We start from the raw sequence: 18,503 nt of genomic DNA on the forward strand, positions 1-18,503 counted from the left end.
GAATTTTTTTCCCAGTGTAAAAGTGTCAAAAGTTTGACGTGCATTTGAAATAATTGTGGGTACATGATGGGAGATGTGCTGGGCAAGTTTTTCTTTTTAAATTGAGAGTGGCGTGTGCCTGAAATGGGCTCCCATGGGCAGGAATGATTGCAAATACAAGTCTTCTAGATAGACGCATGGATATGGAGGGCATGCGGGAAGTGGATCATGTGAAAACAGCAGAGTATTAGTTTATTTAGGACCATGCTCGGCAGACATGGGCTGAATGGACTGTTCCTGTGCTGTATCGTTCTGTGGTAAAAGCGTATTCAAAATCAGAAGTCAGTCTCGGTGCCTCACCACCATTTCTGCTCTTTTCAAAAACCTTCTGAAGTTTAGCCTTATGAGTTTCCCTTTTGAAATCTGGGCTCTTCCTCATTGTTTTGTAGCTTGGAGATGAGACCACAGGTGTTGGAATCTGGAGCACAGATCAACCCTCTGGAGGAACTCGAGAGGGACAACCAGCATCTGTCGGGAAGAAAGGAATTAACGCTTTGGGTGGATCATCCAGTATGGAAGTGGTGGCCTGAATGGTCCTTTTCCTGTGCTGTTCCATCATTGGGTGGGGGAGGGGGTGGATTTCGGAAGGGACACACTGCAATAAAGTTTTTTTTTTAAAGTGTGGATCAATTCATTGAATTGCAGCAGTTCAGAACAAAATGGGACAAAACAATACAACCGTTGTCCATTTTCAGATTCAGTCCTGCAGGCATTTCCCTCCCTCCCCATCTATCTCTTCCGTGGAGATGGCTGCTGGTGGATGCAGGTTCGATTTCAACATTCACAATTGGAAAGGTGTGTGGATATGAGAGAAATGGAGGGCTATGGTCCAGGTGCAGGTCGACGAGACGAGATGGAATAATTTGGCTTAGACTAAATGGGCTGAAGGGCATTGCATATTGGAAAGACAAACTCAGAAAGGACATGCACAGTAAATGGTAGGGCATTGAGTGCAGTAGAACAGAGGGATCTGGGAATAGAGACATTATCCCCTGAAAGTGGCGTCACAGGTGGATAGGGTTGTTATGAGAGCTTTTGGCACAATTCCACTGAGGGTAGGTGAGATACAAACTAGAGGACATAGGTTAAGAGTGAAATAGGTAAAGTTTAGGGGGAACTTCTTCACACAGAGAGTGGTGGGGGTGTGGAACAAGCTCCCAGCTGAAGTGGTGAATGCGGGCTCAATTTTAACATTTAAGGAGGATTTGGACAAGTACATGGATGGGAGAGGTATGGAGGCCTATGGGCTGGGTACAGATCAGTGGGACTAGGCAAAAAAAAATGGTTCAGCACAGATTAGGCGGGCCAAAGGGGCCTGTTTCTGTGCTGTAGCATCTATAGTTCTATGGCCCATTTGAGCACTGTATGGAACAACAAGGGCAAATGACGAAAAACATAGTGTTGAAAGGATGTTCTAAGGCAGAGGAGAGAGATGAAAATTTCAGGTCATGCCAGAAGGCTCAGCAAGTGATTGCACAGCCAACTGTGCAATTCAAGCATGACTGAGAGGTTAGAACCAAGACTGACATTGCTTTTTACAAGGTGGAGTGGGGATGGTAGGGCAGGATGCTGGACTGGAGAACAGTAGAGAAGCCACGGAAAGATGTAGTAACAATGATGGGAATTTTAAAGGGTGGCACAGTCAGTGCAGCGGTTATCACAACACCCCTCACAGCATCAGCAACCCAGGTTTGAATCCGCCATTGTCTGTAAGGAGTTTGTACGTTCTCCCCATTCTCAGGGTGATAGGATGTCACTAAGATCAGCCAGGCCTAAACGCTCCTGTGCAATCCAGCAGGGTTACGCATTGAAGATCCAGCCAGCTGTGCGACACGAGCCATGTGGCAAGGGATCAAGATTGCAACGGATCTCAAGTCAACCTTGTGAGTTAAGAAAAATGAAACCTCCTTTCAGGACAGACTGAACAACTTCTACGCACGGTTTGATGAGAACAGGATGACACCAAAGAAAGCTCCGTGTCCCGCTGATGAAGCTGTGGCCAAGATGAGGAGATCCCTAGCCAAGGGGAACCCACACAAGGCAGCAGGACCAGACAACCTATCTGGTTGGGCACTGAAGGACTACGCAGACCAATTGACAGGGGTCTTCACAGATATCTTCAACACCTCACTGCAGCAGTCCATCATTCCCACAGGGTTCAAGACAGCCACCATCAAGAGGATAATAATAACAGGCCTCAATGACTACTGCCCTGTGGCACCGATCTCCACCATTATGAAATGCATTGAACGTCTGGTGATGGAATGCATCAAAGCACACCTCCCGGAGATGCTGGACCCATTTCAATTCGCCTACAGGAGAAACCATTCTACAAATGATGCTCCAGCCTTGTCCCATCACTTCATTCTGACCTACCCGGAGAATGATGCCTTATAAGCCGGGCTGCTTGCTGTTTATCGGCCTCAGCTTGGCATTTAATTTGATAATTCCCCAGATGCTGGTGGAGAAGCTGTGTTCGCTGGGACTCAACACCCCTCTCTGTAACTAGATTCTGGACTTGCTAATGGAAAGAACACAGTATGTCCAGATCAGTGGAACATCGAGCTCCGTCACACTGAGCATTGGGGCAACTTAGGGGTGTGCTCAGCCGACTCCTGTTCACTGCTGACCCATGACTGCATCGCCAAATCCAGCTCTAACAGTGTCATCAAATTTGCAGGTGACAACAGTCGTTGGCCTCATCGGCAACAACAATGAGTTACACTACAGAGGTGGAAAATCTTATGAAATGGTGCAAGAGTAACAACCTGACTCAATGTCGACAAGTCGAAGGAGAAAATTGTGGACTTCAGGAGGACCAGAAACGACCACCCTCCACCACACATCAACAACTCTATAGTAGAGAGTGAAGAGCACCCAGTTCCTTGGAGTTCACTTTAAACTAGAGACCTATCATGGACACTCAACATCTCCTCACTTGTCAGGAAGGTGCAACAGCGATTGCACTTCCTCAGAAGACTGAGGCAGGCAAGGCTTCTAGCCGCCATTGTGTCAACTTTCTACAGGACTCTATTGAGAGCATCCTGGCTGGCTGCATCACAGTATGGTATGGTTGTTGCAGAGCATCAGATCAGAGGTCAATCCACAGACCATAAAAGTGGCAGTAATTCCTACTCTGAACCTTGTGAATCCCATCGATAGGATTTACTAGGATTGTTGTTTAATGAAGGTTTGCAAAATCAGGGAGGACCCTTACCACCCCACTTGCAGCCTCTTCCAGCTACTCCCATCGGGAAAAAGATAGACATATCAGAGCTAGGACTACCAAGCTGAGGTACAGGTTCTTCCATGGGCAGTGAGACTCTCTGTGATTCTACTATTTATTCAGAATATTTACTTTAATATATGTGCACATGTACTGTGTATATTCATCGATTGTCTATGTGTGTGTTATGTTTGCAAGCATGTTTTGAACCATGGACCAGAGAAATCTGTTTCATCAAAGTTGTACTTGTAGAATCGGATGACAAATCAATGAACAAAATTACAATACCTTGGAGAAATTGTCATCAACCTGAAGCAAATCTGTTCCTCTCTCACAGATGCTGCCCAATTCGTTGAACACTTCCATTGTTTTGCTTTTATTTGTGGTTAGAATTACGGTCCATTACCAGAAGATCAGCCATCCTTGCCACTGTCCTTGGCGTGGTGCTATGTTTTAACCTGGATCAGGGTAAGTCACTGTTGCACCAAATCTGTGATGTTTCAGTTCTGCCAGATACAATCTGTGCTCAGGAACAAGCACACTGTTCCCGTTATAGCTGCACAAATCACTCCACACAGCCAAAATCCAGCTGAGGCAGTCCAACCAGTGTGAAGCTCAGTCCATTTGCACCACATCCAGTTCATTCAAAAATCTTCTACATTTTGTTATAAGTATTTTCAAGGCTTCAGACACCAACACGTCGGGTGGGAGAATTCCTGTGGACTCCACTGAAACTATAAAGATAAAGTAACTTAGTGGATTGCAACACACCAGAATCATGAGATGTTACCCCAGGGGAAGCTCACCCCCCCACTTGCCAACTTCTCGAACCTTCCCCATTCCCTGGGAATCAACATGACCAGGCATGGGTGGGGGTGGGTAGGTGAACAAGGGAAGCCTCTACATCCAAAGCCACTCATCCCTGCAACCAATGCCATTCCATGTCAAGTTTAATAAATCTCCCTCTGTCCTATCAGACATCTGTAAAACCATTTCTTACCAGGCATTTGGTCAGACACCCAAATGTCACTGAGGCAGCAGTGGCGTGGATTAAGAGGAGTGGCTTTGTGGTGGTGCAACCCAGGGACAATGGAAGGACAGGGAGCGAGGGACCTGGAGTCACAACAGTTAGTGAGACTGCACTTACCGGGACTCTGACTAAAGCAAATGTTGCGCCAGATTACCATCCGGAAACCAATGTTATTGTTTATTTACAAGTTAAATTTCATTTGCTTGTTCTGTTAGTTAAATGCTACCAAGGTCAAAATTAATTTTGTAGCTTTCTGTGAATTTTTTTAAGAACTGAAACTGGCACTGAAATGTGGAACTATTTACAAAATTGTCAAAATTGTGCCTTGATAATAATGACATCATTTATTAATTTCAGATATAGATTGGTACAATTACACCACAAAAATTACATGGTTTAAAATCTGAAATTCTGGACTTGTGTTTTAGGCGTGGTAAAGAGGTTGGAACATTTATACATTCAACCTGGCTATGCATGAAAGAAAGATCCTTTAGGCACGACTTGGCAGAAATTTTGACAAAAATTATAGAAGTGGATTTTCCAATGGAACCAGAACTGTATTTATTGATCAATCTTATGGTTATTGGCCCAAAACTATCAAAATATCAAATCCAGATCGTGAGGATTGCACTAGCAGTAGCCAGGAAATGAATCACTGTTACATGGAAGTCCGACTACCCCCTACTTATTACTCGCTGGAATATGGAAATGCTAAGTTGTGCCTCCCTGGAAAAGATACACAATCTTAGAAAGAAATATGATGGGCTTGTTAAAATATGGCAACTTATTTGAATCCTACTGGCTGAAGGATTAATTAACTTCCTTGGAAAGGTTTGGACAATTGCTTTTTTTAAAAATGTTAGCAGTTGGGTGTGGAGAATGAGTTTTGGGTAATCATATGAGACTAATTTTAAAATTCTATTATATGATGTTTCTTTGGCTTGGCTTCGCGGACGAAGATTTATGGAGGGGGTAAAAGTCCACGTCAGCTGCAGGCTCGTTTGTGGCTGACAAGTCCGATGCGGGACAGGCAGACACAGTTGCAGCGGCTGCAGGGGAAAATTGGTTGGTTGGGGTTGGGTGTTGGGTTTTTCCTCCTTTGCCTTTTGTCAGTGAGGTGGGCTCTGCGGTCTTCTTCAAAGGAGGTTGCTGCCCGCCAAACTGTGAGGCGCCAAGATGCACGGTTTGAGGCGTTATCAGCCCACTGGCGGTGGTCAATGTGGCAGGCACCAAGAGATTTCTTTAGGCAGTCCTTGTACCTTTTCTTTGGTGCACCTCTGTCACCGTGGCCAGTGGAGAGCTCGCCATATAACACGATCTTGGGAAGGCGATGGTCCTCCATTCTGGAGACGTGACCCATCCAGCGCAGCTGGATCTTCAGCAGCGTGGACTCGATGCTGTCGACCTCTGCCATCTCGAGTACTTCGACGTTAGGGATGAAAGCGCTCCAATGGATGTTGAGGATGGAGCGGAGACAACGCTGGTGGAAGCGTTCTAGGAGCCGTAGGTGATGCCGGTAGAGGACCCATGATTCGGAGCCGAACAGGAGTGTGGGTATGACAACGGCTCTGTATACGCTTATCTTTGTGAGGTTTTTCAGTTGGTTGTTTTTCCAGACTCTTTTGTGTAGTCTTCCAAAGGCACTATTTGCCTTGGCGAGTCTGTTGTCTATCTCATTGTCGATCCTTGCATCTGATGAAATGGTGCAGCCGAGATAGGTAAACTGGTTGACCGTTTTGAGTGTTGTGTGCCCGATGGAGATGTGGGGGGGCTGGTAGTCATGGTGGGGAGCTGGCTGATGGAGGACCTCAGTTTTCTTCAGGCTGACTTCTTGGCCAAACATTTTGGCAGTTTCCGCAAAGCAGGACGTCAAGCGCAGAAGAGCTGGCTCTGAATGGGAAACTAAAGTGGCATCGTCTGCAAAGAGTAGTATGTAATAATGTTCTATACAAGTCTTGGAAAAATTAAAATATTTTTAAAATATCTGATCTAAGCATATTTAACTTGCACATTGGAGAAACCAAAGCAATTGAGGCAGTCTTGAGGAGTTCACAGAATGTATCCCTGAGAGCTATCTTGGAACAGCACGTTATCAAATCTGCGAAGGAACATTATCTTGGATCTGGTCCTGCGCAAGGAGACAGGTAAATTCAATGATTTTGCAGTTGGGGTTCTCGGAAGAGTGATCATGGTAGGATTGAATTTCTCATACAATTGGGAGTTTGATTTAAAACCAGTGTATTATTCCTCAACAAGGGAGACTACAACAGGATGAGGGAGGAGTTGGCGAGTGTAGACTGGGAACATTAGAGGGGGAACCGCCTTGGTTTCCCCAATGTGCAAGGTAAAGTCCCCCGTGACAACTAATTTCTTGGTTTATTGCCTGTGTTATAATAATGTTATTTTGACATTTAAGAAAAATTTGGATAGGTACAGAAATGTGAAGGGTATGGAGGGCTATGATCCTGGTCAAATGGATAAGGCTGAACAATAGTTCGACACAGACTACCATAGATGGGCTGAAGAGCCTATATCTGTGCTGTAGTGTTTCTGTGGTGGCACACCAAGACACAAGAGAAACTTGTCCGTGAACTACTCTTTGCAGACGATGCCGCTTTAGTTGCCCATTCAGAGCCAGCTCTTCAGCGCTTGACGTCCTGCTTTGCGGAAACTGCCAAAATGTTTGGCCTGGAAGTCAGCCTGAAGAAAACTGAGGTCCTCCATCAGCCAGCTCCCCACCATGACTACCAGCCCCCCCACATCTCCATCGGGCACACAAAACTCAAAATGGTCAACCAGTTTACCTATCTCGGCTGCACCATTTCATCAGATGCAAGGATCGACAATGAGATAGACAACAGACTCGCCAAGGCAAATAGCGTCTTTGGAAGACTACACAAAAGAGTCTGGAAAAACAACCAACTGAAAAACCTCACAAAGATAAGCGTATACAGAGCCAGCTGCGCTGGATGGGTCACGTCTCCAGAATGGAGGACCATCGCCTTCCCAAGATCGTGTTATATGGCGAGCTCTCCACTGGCCACCGTGACAGAGGTGCACCAAAGAAAAGTACAAGGACTGCCTAAAGAAATCTCTTGGTGCCTGCCACATTGACCACCGCCAGTGGGCTGATAACGCCTCAAACCGTGCATCTTGGCGCCTCACAGTTTGGCGGGCAGCAACCTCCTTTGAAGAAGACCGCAGAGCCCACCTCACTGACAAAAGGCAAAGGAGGAAAAACCCAACACCCAACCCCAACCAACCAATTTTCCCCTGCAACCGCTGCAATCATGTCTGCCTGTCCCGCATCGGACTTGTCAGCCACAAACGAGCCTGCAGCTGATGTGGACTTTTTACACCCTCCATAAATCTTCGTCCGCGAAGCCAAGCCAAAGAAGACAGTTAAGGAACAGAGGAGAGATTTTTCAGTGCTCAACAAAGTATATTTTGGTTAAGGTCAGTAAGGGTGAGGAGAGAGCCTTGGTTTGCTGAGGAAATAAAGGCATTAAATTAAGTCATTTATACCAAGTCATCAAGGAGTAATGGGAAAGTGGAACATTGGGAAAACTTTAAAAAGCAAATCACCACCGTATATACTCATGTTATAGTTGAGTTTTGGAGGCCAATTTTTCAGGTCAAATTTGGGGGGTTTGGGGGTGCTGATTTTTTCATGGATACTACTTTTGACTGTGGTACTTGCATTACTCAAGGGATCGGGAGCTCGGATGTCCAGGACTGGGTGGTAAGTCTGCATTTAGGGCATTGGGTGCTTTGCTGGGCATGCAGCCAAAGCGAGGGTTCACAGTCAGGGTTCCTGGGAGCTCGGATGGGCAGGCGAGGCAAGGGTTCATAGTCAGGGTGTTAGAAGCTCCAATTGGCAGGCAGTTGGGGTGTCGGGAGTTCAGATGCGAGTGGCTGGAGCCTAAGCAAGGGTTCGTGGTCGGGAGCTCCAATGGGTGGGCAGCCGGGGTGAGGATTCGCGGTCAGGTCATTGGGAGCTGGGATGGGCGGGTCAACTTCTAGACAGGATATATGGAAAATATGTTATTTTTGGGCCAAAAATGTGGAGGTTGACTTTTACATGGGATTGACTATTACATGAGTATTTATGGTCAGCCAGCAATAAAAAGAGAATACACAAAAGTGCCGGAGAATCACAGCAGGTCACAGAGTGTTCACAGGAAGCAAAGGGAAATAACCAACATTTCAGGCCTGAGCCCTTCATCAAGGTATTAGCAAAAAGCAGGCCTGAATGAAAAGATAGGGGGAGGGAAGAAGGGGAAGGGAGAGGTGCACAGGCCAACAAGCAGAAATCATAGGGCAGGCAGTAGAGAAGTAGAAGTGATCAGGGAGGGAGCATGGCTTTCTGTGGAGAGGGAAGGGGTGGGGGGCTTGAGGAAAGGGTCAGAGGAACAGGAGGAGGAGAGAGAGAGAGACAGGTTAACATTATGGACGTGTGTTTTAAACTGTCCAAGTACCAAATTTAGTTTGTGAAGGTCTCATGACTTTTGACAGTTATCAGCAGTTTAATTTACTAAATTCACAATTTTCCCATGGCTTGTGAATCGAACATGCTGGATGTAATTTCAAATTACATCCCTCCCAGAAGGGTTTAATAACCTTTATATATGATATGCTTTCAAAATCGTACCAGGTTTCCCTCGATAAGATTAAAAGAGCATGGAAGCATATTCTACCTCTGTCAGATTGAGATTCTTAAATTAGTTAACACTTCTTTACTATGTGCCCGACATACTCATATTCAGTTCAAGGTTGTACATTGGACTTGCATGTCTAAAGACAAAGTATCCTATATATTTCCTGATCTAAATCCTCGATATGACAGACGTAACGATGGGGAAGCAACCTTGATACACATGTTCTGGTCTTGTCGAGCTCTTGAACCTTATCGGAGAGAGATTTTTTGTGTTTTGTCAATAATATTATGTGTTAATCTTGAACCTAATCCTTTAACGGTTTTGTTTGGAGTGTCAGATGATATTAATGAGCTAATTCTTCATCTCATCGTCAAGTCATACTATTTACAACTCTTATGGCACAAAGAAATATCCTACTTAGATAGAAAGATTCTGTTCCACCCACTAGTACTCAGTGGTTATGTCATGTCTTGCCTTAATTTAGAAAGGATCAGGTGTTCTGTGTTGTGTGCTAACACTAATTTTCATAAAATTTGGAGTCCTTTTCTGGACTATTTTCATGCTCATTAAGTCAGCTTGTTTTGATCATTGAACATGTTTATGTACATGGCTTTTCCTTCCGTTAATGTTTTATAGATTCAGCAGAACTGAAATCCTCAGTTATCCAAAGTTCTTTTGGAGCCAAAATGACCAGGGATGTCAGGCTCCCCCGGCATCGGCGGCAGTGGATCTCAGGCTCCCAGCGCCGGTGGCAGCAGGGACCTCAAGCTCCCGGGCAGGAGCGCAGCCTCGGTGGGGAAGTGTCAGTGATCAGCAGTGGCCAGCATTTTTGTTGGTGAGAATTAAACATGATTTTAATGCTCAAAAAGCCTTACCTTGTTGCTTGTTGTTTAAACACTGTTACATGTGATTTGCTGTTGGTACTGCGCTGTTTTTTAAAAATGATCAATTCTCTGGAAAAAAAAACCTTTATCCAAAATGGGCCCAGCCCCGACCACTTTAGATAATCAGAGCTGTACTGTACCTTTAATTATATGTCAAAACATCCCAGTTATAGTTCTTTTTGTTGATTTTTTTTTGTCATTCTGTTAACATTGTGTGGGGAAAGGGTATTTCACAATTGTTTTATTTTTGAAATGTTCTTATATTCTTCATATTTGGTAACCTTGTGTTCACTGTACAATGTGTGCTTGTTATATAAAACAATAAAAAGATTGAAAGAGGGAATCGAGTATCACACATCTAGGTCAGCCGATGACACTAAATTGAGTGGGAACGTAAAATGGGCAGAGTCTTATAAATTGGTTAAACCAGTGGGTGAGGGTCTGGGAAGATGGAGAACACTGTCGGTAAATATGAGGTAATCTACTCTGGAAGGATAAATAGAAGAGTGGTTAGCACAATGCCTTTACAGTGTGAGCAATTGGGACCAGACCAGGGTTCAAGTCCCATGCTGTCTGTAAGGAGTTTGTACGTTCTCCGTGTCTGCACGGGGTTTCTTCGGTGGCTCTAGTTTCCTCCCACCATTCAAAAATGGCTCGTTACCATGCTGCATGTCTAAATTTATAAAAATGTCAATCAGATTATTACTTAAATGGTGAAAAATTGCAGCAGAGGGATTTGAGAGTGCTTGTACATGAATCGAAGAAGGCTGGTCATCTGCTGACGCTGGGCAAATACTCTCTTTCCCAGCTCTGACCAAAGATCTTCCATTTTCAGGATTAATTCTCTTGCCACTGATATGCTGCCTGTGATTTTACTTGTTGAAAGGAAGGTTTAAAATACATTCTGTCTCTGGTGAGACATGGTGTTGACCTGAAACATTGGCTGATGGATAGGGTCCAGCTCCAGCTACCCACACTATGGACGGAGTCCAGTCCCAGTTTCTGTTGCCCAGTGTTGTACAGTGGGAATCCCAGTCCAGTTCTGCACATCTCAAGACAAAATCACTCAACTCAAAATAACCCTAAACCCCAAATGCCTCTCGTTACACTTCCCTATGTTAATCCTACCCCCACCACCCACAGTGCATACTTACAGATGTAGTGATCTCGAACTCTGCCGAGACGGACAAGGTCTTTAAGTTCATCATGGCGGAAAATTTCCCTACTGCAGGTGTCCAACCGTGAATTTACAACCTTTGCAAATTTTCTTCCTAAGGCCAAAGGAACAAATTACTTTTCAACTTCCAGTCAGAACATTATACATCAGACCATATTTGATTGCCAAGCTCATCTGCTTCAAAAGCTGATAAGTGCTGGTTAAAACTGGACCAGTAGTGCAGATAAAGTAAGATTTTCCCAATATATACATTCTTATCGTACATGGGGAATATGAAGACAGCAGATTTATACCTCAGAATAGTTCAATTTTAAATGTAGACATTCAGCACAGTACAGGCCATTTCGGCTCACGAGTCCTGCCACCCAATTTACACCTAATTAACCTACACCCTCGGTACGTTTCAAACAGTGGGAGGAAACAGACAAACTCCTTACAGACAGTGTACCGCCCAATTTAAGTCAATGAATGAACCATTATCAGTAAGAATCTCAGATGGCAGAACCTCTCTCCTTCATGAAATTTCTTCTTCAATTCTACACAACTGAAAGGTCACATCTATAATCACCGAGGAATCTCCATTTACCACAATTTTTAAACTAAATTTCCTAACTTCTCAAGACAAAGACAGGAACCTGCTTGCCCCAAGCCAAGGCTGGAAAAGCTATCCTTGTCCCACCAATTAAAGTTGAAGTTCATTGCCGGACCCTCATTAAAGGAGACACAAGGATTACCTGGAATATACCAGTGTGGTCACGAGGAAGTGCAGCGAACAAACCACACTAGCAGCCGTGAGTGAGCTAGACCAACTGATTTTAATCAAATTCACACGCTTACATCTCCCAGTTCCCGACGACGCTCGCAACCAGGAGAGAAATGATGTCAGCCCTGAAAACGTACTGGCAGTCCTTGAGCTCTTTTGGGTCATAGGAGGTAGTTAGATTGTGTCATGAGGTTGGGATAGGGGCTGAGGTGCCAACTTTTTCCTGCAGTCCAATCAGGAGTGCTGTGGGAGAGTCTTTCTGTCCACAAGCTAATGGCACCAACTCGCCCAGGACAGTAAGTTGAGCCCCATACACAAGCTCAAAGAAGGTCATGTCCAGATCCTCCTTTGGCACCTTCTGTATGCCTAGTAGCACCCAAGGGAACTCATCTACCCAATTCAGGCCTTTGAGGTGTGCCATTAGGGTTCTTTTCAAATGGCGATGGAATCTCTCCACAAGGCCACTGGACTATGGGTGGTATGATGTAACTGGGTGCCGAGGAGCTTGGTTAGCATCATCCATAAAGCTGACGTGAACTGCACTCCCCTGTCCAAAGTTATGTCAGCCAGTAATCCGAAGCGGACTACCCAGTTCGCAATGAGGGCCCTGGTGCAGGATGTCGTGGAGGTGTCCGAGAGCAGGACAGCCTCCAGCCATCTTGGGAATCTGTTGACCATTGCGAACAGGTACTTGGCACCTCTCAAAGGTGGCAACTATCCAACAATGTCCACATGAATGTGGTGAAAACATCTGTGTATCAGAGGAAAAGACAGGAGAGGGGCTTTCATGTGTCTCTGTATCTTGGAGGCCTTACAGTGCACACACAAGTTCTGACCAGTGGCCAACCTGTTTCTGCAGGCCACGCCACATAAACGGCTGTGACGAACTGCGTGGTTGCTCGGATAGATGGGTGTGGCAGGTCACTAATTGCTTCAATATACGGCATCTCCAAGTGGCAGGTGCAATGGGTCGAGGTTGGCCCATGGATTCATCGCAGAGAACTGTAGCTCTGGAAGGTCCGAACCTCACATCCTCCAGCTTGTGCCCTGAAATGGCGGTACGATAGGTCGGTTTCTTGCCGTCCTGCTGTTGCACTGCTGCAAGAGCTGCGTAGTTGACCCCTGGAGACAAAGAATGGATTGAATGAATGGATGTGAGATAGTGGATCAGCCTCAAGATTGTTCTTGCCTGCAATGTGTATATTGGATGTAGTGTACTCCAAGATATAGGATAGATGCCTCTATTTCCTTGCCGACCACGTATCTGATACCTTGGCAAAGGCAAATGTGCAGGGCTTGTGGTCTGTAAAGATGGTGAAATCTCTTCCTTTCAGGAAGTACCAGAAATGGCGCCAGGAACTCTTGTTCCAACGCATTGTATTTTTGTTCGGTAGGGCCTTAAGTGTCTGCTGAAAAAAGCTGGTGGTTTCCAATTTCATTCATCCAGCTGCTCTAGGACAACACTGACAGCCATCTTAGATGCATTGACTGTGAGGGCCGAAGGCATGTTGACATTGGCCAATGCATCTGACTCTTTCGAAATCTGCTGTTGACTCCTTGTCCCATTTTAGATCTTTGGGCAATCCGACAGAAGTTTGAAGAGGGATTGTTTAATTCTGGCTGCTGCCAGTAAAAATCAATGATAGAAATTCACCATGCCTACGAATTCCTGTAGAACCTTCACATTGGCTGGCTTGGAGAATTTGCATATGGTCTCCACTTTGGATGGGAGTGGCACTGCTCTGTGTCAGTCAATATGGTGCCCAAGGAAGTCAATAGATGCAAGGCCAAAATAGCATTTAGCTGAATTGAGAGCCAGGCCATACTCACTGAGTCGCTGGCAAAGTTGATGGAGGTGCGTGTTGTGCTCCCGACAAGAGCAGCTGGCGACAAGAATGTTGTGCAGATAAATGAACATGAAATTCAGGCCACAGCCCACTGAATCCATAAGCCTCTGGAAAGTATGCGCTGCTTTCTTTAGTCCAAATAGCACACGTAGGAATTTGAACAGCCCAAATGATGTGATGAGTGCAATCTTGGCAACATCATTGGGGTGTACCAGAATCTGATGAGATTCTGTCAATCTTGGAGAAGATCTTAGCACTGTGAAGGTTAGAGGTAAAATCCTGGATATGAGGAACCAGATACCTGTCTGTAGTTGTGACGTCATTGAGCCAGCGATAATCTCTGCACAGATTTCATCCCCGGAAGCCTTTGGTACCATGTGTGGGAGGAATGGGGGGATGCCCATGGACTGTCTTAAGTGATGAACTATCCCCATCGCTTCCATTTTCGAGAACTCCTCCTTTGCAAGCTGCAGCTCGTAAGGAGGCAGTCTGGATGCACAGGCATGTAGCAGTGATCCTTCCATGGGAATATGGTGCTGGATGCTGTAGAGAACTGCAGGGTGACAATGCTTGGTAATTCTGCCAAGATTTTGGCATTCTCATTCTGAGAAAAAGTCACCGAGTCCAGATGGGGTGCTGGCAGAGTGGTTTGGTGTAAGGCGAGCGATTCAAAAGTCTTGGAATTGACCATCCACGTTCCTTCAGGTCCACCAGGAAGCAGTGAGCTCGGAGGAAGTCTGTGCACAGCAAGGGTTGTGACACATCGGCCAACGTGAAGGTCCACTTAAAGCCACAGGAGCCAAAGTCAAGCAAGATGGTCCACACACCATACATTCTAATATTGCTGTTGTTAGCAGCAGTAAAGGAAGGTCCAGACTTTCCCACACAGGTGTCCTGGCTCGTGGGAGGCAAAGCGCTGACTTCTGCTCCTGTGCCAACAAGGATACGAAACTGGAATGTCGGCCTCATGGGTCGAGGAGGCTGTCTCGGTGGCTGGTTGTCATAGCCATTAGCAACAACCAGCCCAGGCATTTCCCGGGTGTGAACCAGGTGGGCGGGAGCGGTGGGCCGCAAGATCCCATCTCTGACTGTAGTAGCACCACTGCTCCTTTTCCGGGCTTTCGTCCGTTATAGCTGTCACCGCCCTCTTCCCTGGGATGGGGAACAACCGAGTGCCCTGGCGTGATGCAGCAACTTTGTCAACAGTTGGCTCGCCATGTTGCTTGGCATGCCATAGGAAGTCAGTGCGGGCTGCCAGCCTACAGGGGAGTCGCCAAAATCATCATCTGCAAGGAGCTGGAAAATGTCCTCTGGCATCTGCTCCAGGAATATTTGTTCAAACAGCAGGTAGGATTTGTGGCCATCCATAAGCGCCAGCATGTCATTCATGAGGGTGGATGGTGTTTGATCGCCTAGGCCACACATGTCAAACTCTGGCCTGCGGGCCCGATATAATTATATTTGGCCCGCAAGACCATTTCAAAAATGTATTAGAGGTGGCCCGCCCTGCAGCGAGAGCCGATGCTGTTTTTTGGTAATGTCACCCCCACCATCCTCCCCCTTCATTGCATATCCTTCCCCATTGTAACACGAGAAATTGTAACACGAGAAGTCTGTCGATGTCATCAGCTGGCAAGCCAGTTGGAAGGCTCCCTGCACAACCAGTCACTTCTCCCACCTGTCGAGCGGTGCGGCGGATGGGCGAGCGACTGTGATTTCCTGTCGGCGCGATGGGCATGGCAGGCTGTGCACGGCCCCCAGGCAGCGCGAGCCCCGCGCGACTGGCACCGATCGGCCCTTCCACAGCGCGAGCGCACTTCTCCCGGTCGCCACGGCCTTCAGCGCTTGCACCCGCGCGGACCCCAGGAATGGCTGGTTTGGCCCTGCACATGAAGAGAGAGATGGTGGCTGTCCGCAAAAGCTGATTGGCAGCGCGCTGGGCCTGAGTGGGTGGGTAAGCAGGGGTGGGCAGAGGGTGTAGGTGAGGAGTAATGGGCAGGGGAAGTTATGGTGGTGCGAGGGGCAGTTAGAGGGAGGGATGAGTAGAAAGAGGGGTGGATAGGGAAGAGGTAAAAGGGGAGAGGCAGGGCGAGTAGGGGAGGGGTGATTAGAGTGTGAGAGATGGGTAGGAGGAACAGGTTGAGGGGAAAGGCATTAGAGGGGCGTGTATAGGATGCGGTGGGTAGAGGCAGATCGAGTGGAGTGAGGGGTGAGTAGAGGTTGGGTAAAGGACTGGTCAGGTAGAGGGATGGTGGGTCGAGGGTGAATAGAGGCCTAGAGCCTGAGGAGTGAGCAGGAAATGCTGAGTCCTCATGCAGGCCAAAACGGACACAGCCTGTGAATGCTGACTACATCTCCACAGGGACCAAATAGGTTTCCCTCAGGTCAAGCAAAGGGTGAACTTGAGCTACCTACTCCTGACCTGTAACATTATCCTCCTAAAGTTATATCCTAAAGTTTAACATTACATATGTTGAAAGAAGAGAAAACATGCAGACGTTGTTGAAAATTTCAATAAATATTTAGTTCGGCCCTCGACTTAGTCCAAGTTTTTAATTTTGGCCCTCCGTGAATTTGAGTTTGACATCCCTGGCCTAGGCCATCCATGTGTAGCAGCCGTGCTGCCCATTCACGGCAGGAAAGCCCTAAAGTACGGATAAGGTGCACTTTAACGGCCTCATACCTGTCAAAGGCAGGAATTGATGCAAGAACTCAATAATTCTTCCAGCGGTCTCTTGATCTGCCTGACATGGAACTGGGCCTCAGCCTGCTTAAACCAGACAACAGGCTGAGGGGAGTCACGTGATGGAGTAGTGGCCAGTCGGGAAAACCAGCTCTCTCCAGAAAAATAGAAAAAAAAGTCAGGAAAAAGCAAAGCATAACAGAAATAAAGTACAAGAAATAGAAGATAAAGATACAAAGAGAAAGAAGATGGCTTCCAAGAAGGAGAAAGTAAGAACAGCTGGAAAAAAAAGTTTAAAAGTCGCAGGAGAAAAAGGAAGAAGGCCTTACCTGCAGGAAGGACCAAGACACTGTGGTGACTAGGAGCGCCCGACCCGCGAAGTCAGTACCTGCCCTGCAAAGTTGAGACCCACCAGCCGGTACACTGCAAAAATGGCTCTCGGAGCCAAACAAAAGTGCGCAGTGTGCAATCAGAGGAGAAGGAGGACACCGGCGGGAGGGGGGCTCAGCAGAGGAGCGGGCTGTCACAGCCCAACACGAGGCCTCTCAGCTGGAGGATAAGGAAGACAGCAGAAGAGGGTGTGATGAAACAGACATGGAAAACAGACGGAGGGAAGATCAACAAGAAGACCAACGTCAAGAAGCACAACAGACGAGCAGCCCAAGAGAGGAAGAACAGCAACAAGAGGCCCAGCAAGAAGAGGCCCAACAAAGAGATACCAACAGCTCATCAGGAAAAACAAGAGACACAGACACAAAGAAAAGAAGAAGACACAAACACAGATAGACACAGAAGAAGAGGAAGAAGACCAAGATCTTCACAGAGAAATAGAAGGTAAAACTGATGAACAAAATATAGATAAAGTTTTTTGAAGAACAAATGAGATCACTAAAAGAATGGTTATCATTAGAATTTAATGCAATTAAAAGAAAAATAAAAACAACAGAAGATAAAATGCAAAGGTTAGAACTGGTAATGACAGAAATGGGGAAAAGAGTAGAGAATGTGGAAGAGTGGGAAATGGCTGTAGAAATGGAAGTACATTACTTAAGTGAAAAATTGGAAGGAAGTGACAAAAAAAGTTAAAAAGACACAAGAGTTGTTATCTCAGAAAATTAATAGGTTAGAAAATTATAGTAGGTAAAACAACATAAAAATAGTGGGCCTAAAGGAAGAGGAAGAAGGCACAGATATGAAGGAATTTATAAAAGGATGGATCCCAAAGGGCCTGGGAATGACAGAAATGCAGGAAGAAATGGAAATAGTAAGGGCACACAGAACACTAGCTCCAAAACCACAGGCACATCAAAAACCAAAATCCATATTAGTAAAATTTTTGAGATATACGACGAGAAAATATACCGGAACGGACAAGAAATAAAATTAGAGAAGATAATAAACCATTGGAATACAATGGTCAAAAAATACTTTTTTACCCAGACATAAGTTTTGAACTCTTAAAGAGGAGGAAGGAATTTAATACAGTGAAATGAACTTTATGGGAAAAAGGTTACAAATTCATATTAAGACATCCAGCCGTGATTAAGATATTTATACCTGGGGAGCAAAACAGACTGTTCTCGGATCCAGAGAAAGCGCAAGAATTCGCAGAACGTTTGCAGGACAGGAGAAGAGATGAAGAGATGTAACAATAATGAAGAACAGCAATAAACAATGTATATGTAAAGAACTAAAGTGAGAAAAGAGAAGGGAAGGAAGGGAGTAAGGGGGAGAAAAAAGGGAGAGACAGCCTTGTTATATGTGTTTATTTTAATTTAAAAAAAGTGTTTTCTGGAGAGGGCTGGGTGGAGGGGGAAATAACTGTCACTGCAAAATCAGTTGACACTGCGAACAAGATCGCAACCCAAATTAAAAGGGGAGTTGTGGTTGCCCAGCAAGAGGTTTAGAAACATAGAAACATAGAAGATAGGAGCAGGAGTAGGTCATTCGACCCTTCGAGCCTGCTCCGCCATTCAACGAGATCATGGCTGATCTTAAAGTTCAGTACCCCGTCCCCGTCTTCTCTCCGTAACCTTTAATACCCTTATACTGAAGAAATAGATCAAATTCCCTCTTAAATATATTTAATGAACCTGCCTCTACTGCCCTCTGTGGCAATGAATTCCACAGATTCACCACCCTCTGGGTCAAGAAATTCCTCCTCATCTCGGTCCTAAATGGTTTGCCTATTATCCT

The 18,503-nt window shown here is 45.9% G+C and overlaps 1 protein-coding gene across 2 annotated transcripts in view; it reads right to left on the reverse strand.

The window, feature by feature from the left end:
• Positions 1-205: 205 nt before the first annotated feature.
• The window catches only part of polr1c (RNA polymerase I and III subunit C), a 46,616-nt gene continuing 28,318 nt past the window's right edge, over positions 206-18,503 (reverse strand). Inside the window, exons 6-8 of one of the 2 annotated variants that reach the window (XR_011340835.1) lie at positions 10,992-11,108; positions 3,554-3,999; positions 206-507 (exon numbers count right to left, since the gene is read on the reverse strand). Coding sequence is in view for 1 of the 2 variants with exons in the window: in XM_069887880.1 (XP_069743981.1) it covers positions 3,881-3,999; positions 10,992-11,108 (236 nt within the window). In the remaining variant the exon portion in view is untranslated. Of the gene's footprint in view, positions 508-3,490; positions 4,000-10,991; positions 11,109-18,503 lie in introns of those variants that run through there. The other variant, XM_069887880.1, reaches the window with a different exon arrangement.

Source organism: Narcine bancroftii, chromosome 6, assembly GCF_036971445.1.
Source record: "Narcine bancroftii isolate sNarBan1 chromosome 6, sNarBan1.hap1, whole genome shotgun sequence".
In the NCBI taxonomy this organism is placed as follows: Eukaryota; Metazoa; Chordata; class Chondrichthyes; order Torpediniformes; family Narcinidae; genus Narcine; species Narcine bancroftii.